The sequence below is a fragment of the Penaeus vannamei genome, chromosome 43 (assembly GCF_042767895.1).
Source record: "Penaeus vannamei isolate JL-2024 chromosome 43, ASM4276789v1, whole genome shotgun sequence".
NCBI classification, from domain to species: domain Eukaryota; kingdom Metazoa; phylum Arthropoda; class Malacostraca; order Decapoda; family Penaeidae; genus Penaeus; species Penaeus vannamei.
This window is the reverse complement of record NC_091591.1, coordinates 17,892,137-17,901,488: the sequence shown is the minus strand read 5'-3', so window position 1 is coordinate 17,901,488 and position 9,352 is coordinate 17,892,137. Positions and strand designations below refer to the sequence as shown.

The 9,352-nt window shown below is 34.4% G+C and overlaps 2 protein-coding genes across 2 annotated transcripts in view; both read left to right on the top strand.

The window, feature by feature from the left end:
• Nucleotides 1–537, top strand: part of LOC138860822 (zinc finger protein with KRAB and SCAN domains 8-like) — a 1,877-nt gene extending 1,340 nt beyond the window's left edge. Inside the window, exon 3 of the mRNA XM_070119167.1 lies at nucleotides 438–537. Within this exon, the coding sequence (XP_069975268.1) occupies nucleotides 438–537 (100 nt within the window). The remainder of the gene's footprint in view (nucleotides 1–437) is intronic.
• The window catches only part of LOC113810570 (zinc finger protein 271), a 24,864-nt gene extending 16,417 nt beyond the window's left edge, over nucleotides 1–8,447 (top strand). The window contains exons 4-8 of the mRNA XM_070119166.1: nucleotides 3,449–4,918; nucleotides 5,164–5,231; nucleotides 5,452–5,539; nucleotides 5,930–5,941; nucleotides 6,192–8,447. Coding sequence (XP_069975267.1) covers nucleotides 3,485–4,918; nucleotides 5,164–5,231; nucleotides 5,452–5,539; nucleotides 5,930–5,941; nucleotides 6,192–7,622 — 3,033 coding nt within the window. The 5' untranslated portion in view covers nucleotides 3,449–3,484 and the 3' untranslated portion in view covers nucleotides 7,623–8,447. The remainder of the gene's footprint in view (nucleotides 1–3,448; nucleotides 4,919–5,163; nucleotides 5,232–5,451; nucleotides 5,540–5,929; nucleotides 5,942–6,191) is intronic.
• The last annotated feature ends 905 nt before the right edge of the window (nucleotides 8,448–9,352 follow it).

Genomic DNA, 9,352 nt, shown 5'->3' with positions numbered 1-9,352 from the left:
CCCAGAGAAACAAAGACTAGTGCAGCATATAAAAGTACATGCAAAAGATAAAGCCTTATGATTGTGAAATCTAAAATAACTTTTGTCTTTTACTACCAAGTGATGAATCTCACAAAGTCACACAAATATTTAAAGCCATATTTTAATGAAAGGGGTGTAAGAGAGCCTTTTCACTTGATTTTTAACCCAATCAAGTGGGGCCTAAATATTTTGTGATGGAATATTATGGAACAGTCTAGGCCTAAGCTATGTACAGCCTGCCCACCCATTGCGAGTATGTACTCAGTGCCGCCAAGTGCATGCATTGTCTGTTATAGTAAAGAGAATTTTTTTTTTCTTTTGGGGGGGGTCATCAATGTGTAAACACAACAGACTAAAATCATAGTAGGCATAGCATGTACACAATCACATGTATTGTGATTGTGTTTACCCTTCAGTGACAGATACGGCTTTGGGCATCATAATGCAATGGCCTATTATGTGTATATGTGTCATGATTTGCAACATGTGGGCCAGCTGTACACAACTGCTAGCTGAGCCACAAAGTCTACTTTGTTGCATAATATTACATTACAAAAAAATCAGGCCTCGTCTTGATAGGGTTTAAAGACCACAAATGAGTAACAGTGAATACGCAAAGTAAGTACTCTAGTGTATACTGTATCAATAAGAAATGATTCATTTGCTCATACTATTTGGTAAAATTGTTGTAATAAACTGAGATTTTCAAAAATTGTTATCACTTTATATTTTTTCCTACTTTAGCATTGCTATCCTTTCTTATGACTTAAACTGCTCCACAGCCATGATTGTAATTAGTGAGTGACCAACTTCCATCACAGATGACTTAGGTTTGGATACAAATATACTTGACAACAGAATGGAATTCATTGCTGTTAAGGACAAAACCACAGAAAAGAATGGTAAGGAGGAATTCTGGAAAGTAAAGGAAGAAATTATTGATGGTATAAATGTAAAAAACATTATATACAAAACATAAAGATGAAAGTCCAGTAACCAAAGAAATCAGAAGTCTAAGTGAGAAAGTATTTGAGTATATTTCAGATTGTGATGAAGAGACTACTATTCATATAAAGACTGAAAATGAAAGTCTAGTATCAGAAGTTGAAGGTTCTTGGAGAAAGAGCAGTTGAAACTGACTCTGTAGAAACTATTGGGTATTTTGATGAAAGGAATGCTATCTTCCTAAATGAGGAAGAGGAAGATGCAAAAAGATGAAAATCCAATGTCTGAAGAATCCAAAAGCCTTCAAGAATCAACTGAAAATTTCTCATATACTTTCATGCATGATGATGAAGATCCCTTGTCATCAGTCATTTTTTGCAGAGGATATGGGTTCCTCTGATGGTGGTCAGCTTGTACAAGCACTTAAGAAAGTGAATGCAAAAGGGAATAGTGTCTTGAAATACATGGATGCACATACCAAAGATGTGAGGTTTGCTGCAAGGCATGTTCTCAGAAACAACATGTAGAGTCCCATATGCGTACATATCTAAGAGTTAGACCATTCAACTGTGAGGTATACAAAAAGCCATTCACCTCTAAAAGTAGTCTTAACAAAGCACATGAGATTACATACAAAGGCGGAACTTTTTAGTTGTAAAATATGTAGGAAGGCATTCTTAGTGTACCATTATCTAGTTAACTACATGCATGTCCATTCAGAGAAGCCGTTTCCTTGTGATGTATGTACAAAGATATTTGCTAGGAAAGATGACTTAACAAGACACATGAGAATACATACACATGAAAAACCTTATACTTACATGGTATATAGTAAATCATTCTTATGGAAGCACAGACTAGTGGTGCACATGAGGGTACATACAAAGGAAAAACTTTACAGTTGTGCCACATGTAATAGGAGAAATGTAAACTAGTGAGGCACATGAGAGTACTTGCAAAAGACAGAGGCTTAAGATTGTGAAATATGTAACAGAACTTTTAATCACCATATCACACAATCACACAAATATTTAAAGTCCTGTTTTATTGAAAGAGGTGTATTAGAGCATTTTTACAGAAAATAGCATTATTAGTGCATATAACCTTAAATTCTCAATCCTTTAAAGTAGGTTGGTTGGAATATATATATTGCAGTGACAGAGTGCATGGACTTTGGTACCAGTTTCAAAACCTAGTCATGTTCGTTAAATCAACCACAAGGAAAACTGTAAGTTCTCAACATTGGGGGATCGTATAGTGAACATGATCTATTTCATCAGCATAAGAATTTGTTGATAAATCCATTATGAACATGATTATTGTCTTTTGAGTATTCATATATGCTTTACACTATTAACTCAGTATGTATATAAATGTCCTGCTGCACATGGAAAGTTTTGGAAAAGTGTTGTTTCCTTAACAGGTCCTTGGAGCCACCGCTCTAGCCTAAATGCATAGCTATAATAGGCATTTGTAGGTCATAATGACATGTTTTTCTCTTGTTTAACAGCTGTCCCCTATTTAAATTCTGGCAATTTGGATTGGTTCCTTCCTTGAAGGTGTATTGCTTGAAAGGTCTACAAAGTGAGTCTTGCCAGAATACACATGATGATTTTTAAAAGCTGATTATGGCATTATCCTTCATTTGTTTGAAAGTTTTAACTCAATGCTGCCAAGTACATGCAGTGTCCATTATAGTATGGTCTTTACGTGTAGATGGCTCCACAAGTGCTCAGCCACCAATGATTAATGAGTAGACCTACATGAATTCACATGCTTTCCTCTTTCTTGAGTTTTTGGGAAAAAATGTAATGTTATATATATTCATACTGTTATCATTATCAAAATTATGATTATTATGAAGCTATTAATCCACATAAAAAGAAAAAAGAGGTGAAAAAGGTATTAGTAATTGAATCTTTTATGGTTAAGCATTTGTAGAGCCATCTATGTGCAAACACAAACTAAAATCACAGTAGATATGGCATATAAGTACAGGTACACAAAAAACTAGAACCTCATGTTACGGAAGGTTTGGTATTTTGGGTTTCAAATTTGTCTTGTTTTGATTCATGTCTGTAATAGTCATTCTGGAAGTCATATGGATTCACTGCAATATTCAGATAAACCACACATGTTCAAAAGTAGTTAGAAAATCAGTTTCGTACCATTAACAATTATATTTCATAAAGTATCAGTGCTTGTGTCAGAATGTTTAGCATGATTTTCTAAAGACATTTTTCTATGTAGCTATACATGCCATCCCTATTGGGATTGGGTTAAGAATCATGAATAAGTGACAGTGAATGTGCAGTACAGGTACAACAGTATATATTGTATCATTATGAAATTATTCATTCTCTCATACATTTTTATACATTTTTAATGAACTTATACTATTTTTAAAACCTATCACTTTTTTTATCTTCATTTCTTTTCTTTAGCATTGCTATACTTTGTTATGATTTTCTCTCTTCCACAGCCATGATTGTAAATTAGTGAGTGACCAACTTCCATCATGGATGACTTAGGTATGGATACAAAAATACTTGACAACAGAATGAAATTCATTGCGGTTAAAGAAGAAGATACAGAAGAAAATGGTAAGGAGGAATTCCAGAAAATAAAGGAAGAAATAGTTGATAGCACAGATGAAGAAAGTACCATTTATACAAAAATTGAAACTGAAAATCCAGTGATCAAAGATGTCAGAAGTCTAAGTGAGAAAGCATTTGAAAATATTTCAGGAGAAACTATCGAGGCTTGTGCCGAAGACACTACTTTTTATATAAAGACCGAAGATGAATGTCTAGTATCAGAAGTTGAAGGTCTTAGAAAAAGAGTAGTTGAAACTGACTCAGTAGAAACTATTGGGCATTTTGATGAAAGAAATGCTATCTTTCTAAAGGAAGAAGAAGAAGGTGCAAAAGATGTAAATTCAATGTCTGAAGAATCCAAATGTCTTCAAGAATCAGCTGAAAATTGCTCAGATATTTTTATGTGTGATGAAGATCCCTTGTCATCAGAGTCAATTGTGGCAGAGGATATGTGTTCCTCTGATGGTGGACAGCTTGTGCAAGCACTGGAGAAAGTGAATGCAAATGGGAAACATATATGCGAGCAATGTGGTAAGAGATTCCCTTTTATGAGTAAGCTTTTGCGTCATATGAGTGTACATACAAGTGAGAAACCTTATAGTAATGAAGTATGCAAGCAAGTTTTCTCCAATAAAAATGGTTTCATAAAATACACGGACATACATACCAAAGATGATCATTTCACTTGTGAAGTATGTATTAAATCATTCTCTTCAAAAGATGAAATAATTATGCACATGAGAACACATAGAAAGGAGAAGCCTTATATTTGTGAGGTATGCAGTAAAGTATTATCTGGAAAAAGTGGTCTAGAGAAGCACATGAGAGTACACACAAAGGAGAAACCTTATAGTTGTGAGGTTTGCAGCAAGGCATTCTCTCAGAAACCCCATCTAGAATCCCATATGCGTACTCATCTAAAAGTTAAACCATTCATCTGTGAGGTATGCAAGAAGCCATTCTCCTGTAGAAGTAGTCTAAGGAAGCACATGCGATTACATACAAATGAGAAACCTTTTAGTTGTAAAGTTTGTCGGAAGGCATTCACAGTGAACTATCATCTAGTTGAGCACATGCATGTACATTCACAGGAGAAGCCTTTTTCATGTGATGTATGCACTAAAGCATTTGCTAGGAAAGATGATTTAACAAGACACATAAAAATACATACACATGGGAAACCTTATACTTGCAGTGTATGTAGTAAATCATTCTCACGGAAATACGGTCTAGTGGTGCACATGAGGTTACATACAAAGGAAAAACCTTACAGTTGTGCCACATGTAACAAGGCATTTTCAGATAAACGTAATCTAGTGCAGCACATGAAAGTACATGCAAAGGAAAGAGCCATATAATTGTGAAATATTAAGAGAACTTTGTCTTTCAACAACTCTATGGTGAACCTCACAAAATCATTCAAATATTTAAAGCCATTTTTAATGGGAGAAAATATCACAAGTGGTACATATGACCTTACATTCTCAATTCTTTGAAGGAGGTTGGTTGGGATACATATATTACAGTGACAGAGGGCATGCCATATCCTTTTTTACTTCTGTAAACACATGATTTTGAACATGGGTCTTTGTTCTTTAAGTCAACCACAAAGAAAATTAAGAACTCTGTATTGAGAGAAATGTATAAGGAATATGATATATATGAATGGCAATAAAGATTGTTGATAAATCCATTATGAACATGATTATTGCCTTTTTATAACCTTATTATATTTTTAGTAATTCTATTCCGACGTTTTACTGATTTCACTTTTTTTTTTTAGAGTATTCATATATGCTTTCCACTATTACTCAGCATGTATATAAATGTCTTCATTTATCGTACTATACATGGAAAGTTTTGGGAGAGTGTGTTATTTACCTAACAGGACCTTGGAGTCTCCCCTGCTGAGTTATAATTGGTATGTGGAGGTCGTGCCAGTTGTTAATGGGAAACATATCGACATGTTTTTCTCGGTTAACAGCTGTCCTCTCCTTAAATAATGGCAAATTGGAATGGTTCCTTACTTGAAGGTATATTACTTGAATGGTCTACAAGCTCAGTCTTGCCAGATTATACATGATTTTTAAAAGCTAATTATAACATTATCCTTCATTCGTTTGAAAGTTTAACTTAATGCTGCCAAATACATGCAATGTTCATTATAATATTATTTTGTGAATTGTCTTTACATGTAAATAGTTCTACAAATGCTTAGTCACCAAGGAGTACTCATCTGCTTTCCTCTTTGATTTTTTTTGGGGAAAAAAAATGTTATATATTCATACTGTTATCATCATTACTGAAATTGTGATTGTCATATAGCTCTTAATCCACAGCTCTTAATTGTCAAACTAAAATCATAGTGGACATGGCATGTAAGTACATGCCATTTCTATTGGCACTGGGCTAAGAATCAGGAATGAGTGACAGAGTGAATGTGCAGTACAAGTATAGTGTATACTGTGTCACTATGAAATAATTCTCTCATACTGTTTTGTACTTTTTGTAATAAAATACTATATAAATTTTTTTATCACCCTTTTATCTATTTTTTCCCTTTAGCATTGGTATCCTTTCTGTTATGACTTTCTCTCTTCCACAGCTATGCTTGTAATTAGTGAGTGACCAACTTCCATCATGGATAACTTTGGTTTGGATACAAATATACTTGACAACAAAATGGAATGCATTGCTGTTAAGAAAGAAAACACAGAAGAGGAATTCCAGAATGTAAAGGAAGAAATTGTTGACAGTGTAGATGTAAAAAGTACCATATATACAAAAAATAAAGCTGAAAGTCCAGTGACCAAAGTCAGAAGTCTAAATGAGAAAGCATTTGAGAATACTTCAGAAGTTATGGAGGATTGTGATGAAGAAACTGCTATATATATAAAGACTGAAGATGAATGTCTAGTATCGGAAGTTGAAGGTCTGGGAGAAAAAGTAGTTGAAGCTGACTCCGTAGAAACTATTGGGCATTTTGATGAAAGGAATGCTATTTTTCTGAAGGAGGAAGATGCAAAAGATGGAAATCCAATGTCTGAAAAATCCAAAAGTCTTAATGAAGAAGCAGCTGAAAATTGCTCAGATACTTTTAAGTGTGATGATGAAGATCCGTTGTTATCAGACTCAATTGTGGCAGAGGATATGTGTTCCTCTGATGATGGTCAGCTTGTACAAGTGCGTAAGAATGTGGATGCAAAAGGGAAACATTTGTTTTGTGACCAGTGTGGTAAGAGGTTCCCTTTTATGAGTAAGCTTTTGCGTCATATAAGGGTACATACAAATGAGAAACCTTATGACAGTGAAGTATGCAAGCAAATATTATCTAATAAAAATAGTGCCTTGAAAAACATGGATGCACATACTAAAGATCATTTCACGTGTGAAGTATGTATTAAATCATTCTCTTCAAAAGATGATATAATGATGCACATGAGAACACACAGAAAGGTAAAACCTTATACATGTGAGGTATGCAGTAAAGTAGTATCTGGAAAAACCGGTTTAGTGAGGCACATGAGAGTACACACAAAGGAGAAACCTTATAGCTGTGAGGTTTGCAGGAAGGCATTCTCTCAGAAAGCCCATGTAGAATCCCATATGCGTACTCATCTGAGAGTTAAACCTTTTAACTGTGAGGTATGCAAAAAGACATTCTCGTGTAAAAGTAGTCTAAGCAAGCACATGAGATTACATACAAATGAGAAACCTTTTAGTTGTAAAGTTTGTAGGAAGGTATTTACAATGTACAATCATTTAGTTGAGCATATGCATGTACATTCAAAGGAGAAGCCTTTTTCTTGTGATGTATGTACAACGGCATTTGCTAGGAAAGATGATTTAACAAGACACATGAGAATACATACACATGTGAAGCCTTATACTTGCAGTGTATGTAGTAAATCATTCTTATGGAAACACAATCTAGTGGTCCACATGAGGTTACATACAAAGGAAAAACCTTACAGTTGTGCTACATGTAATAAGGGTTTCTCAGAGAAATGTAAACTAGTGAGGCACATGATAGTACATGCAAAAGACAGAGCCTTGTAATTGTGAAATCTGTAACAATACTTTCAACTACCATGTGCTGAATCTCACAAAATCACAAATATATAAAGCCATATTTTAATGAGAGCTGTATTAGAGCATTTTCACAGAAAATAGTGTTAATGGTGCATATGACCTTACATTCTCAATCTTTTGAAGAAGAAGAATGTATGGGATATGTACATTACAGTGACAGAGCTTATGGATTTTAGTACCAGCTGCATCAGAACCTAGCCATGTCCTCTTTTCCTTCTGTAAACAGTCTTTGATCCTTAAATCAACCACAAGGGAAGCTGTAAAGTACTCTTTATATTGAGTAAAGTACAGGGAAAGTGATATATTTGAACAGCATAAGAACATTTTGATAAATCCATTATGAACATTATTATGTCTTTTGATAACCTTTCTATTATATTTTTTGTAATAATTTTACTCTTGACATAATACTGATTTTACAAATTGATTGTTCTTTTAGTATATTCATATATGCTTTGTACTATTAATGCAGTATGTTTATAAATATCTACATTAACCCTACTACAACTAGAAAGTTTTAGAAAAGTGTGTTTACCTGACAAGCCCATGGAGCCACCCCTCTAGCCTGACTGCTGAATAACAATACATTTTCCCACTTAGTCAACCCTTACCCTGTATCTTTTGCTGTAGAGTACACAGATCAGCCACATCTAAGAGGTCTCCCATTCACACTGCTATCTTGCCTAATTGATTTATACCACCATGTGAAAGTCCTCCATATATGCAATACATCTCTTGTGACTGCTGTAAAAGTATTGATTTGATTTCTATAGCAAATATATACATTCACAGAACTAATAGTTTCATTTGTGCGTTCTGCCTTGGGGTCCCCAAGTAAAATGTAACAACATAAGCAAAGTCTTCTTTTGATTTTACCCTTAGGCATGGCTCTATTCACCATGTTTGCATTGATGCTAAAATTCGTCTGCTATACAACCATGGAGTGCTACATACAGGTGTGGTCTGTTGCTATATTATTGAGCTAATTTACAGTATTGTTTTGTATGTATAAGAAACAAAAACATCACCCGCAGTGCGACTGGAAATAAACCCCTATAAATGATGTTTGTACTGAATATGAGCCTCTGTATTCTTCCTCAGGACTGTCTCTACATATGTCTTTATTCACTGGCACATCTGCCTGACTTTTTTTTCCTCACAAATATTTGGTTAGGCAACTTCACCTTTTTGCTCATGTAAGAAACGTTCTTTTTCGATCCAAGAAATGCTAAAGACGAAGAATCGCCAGTTTGGCCCATGATACTCGCATGTATTTTACTTGTTTTGAAAAAAAAATACTTCATGGGCAACAAGTTAATCCCGAAAAATTGTTAATTGGGAGTATTTGCAAATTTGTTTATTCAGAAGCTTTATTTAAAATAAAAACTAAGATGAGATGAAAGGTAAAGTGCGGGAATATCAGCAATTTCACCCTGAATCCAGGAAAATAAGTCAACAAGCAAAGGAATCGCTCCAGGTATCAACATCAAAGGGTAAATTGTATCTGCCATGAACGCCTCAAACACTCGGTCTACTTTTCCTGTTTTACAATTTTACTTCAACGAAATTGTTTATATGAATGAATTCGCGCTCTGTACCTGTGTTTGCCATATAAAGATTTGACAACTGTGCCAAAGCAATGCTTGTCATAGTGTAAAGAAAGAAATGGTAAAAATGTTTTTATTTTCAGTAAGTAA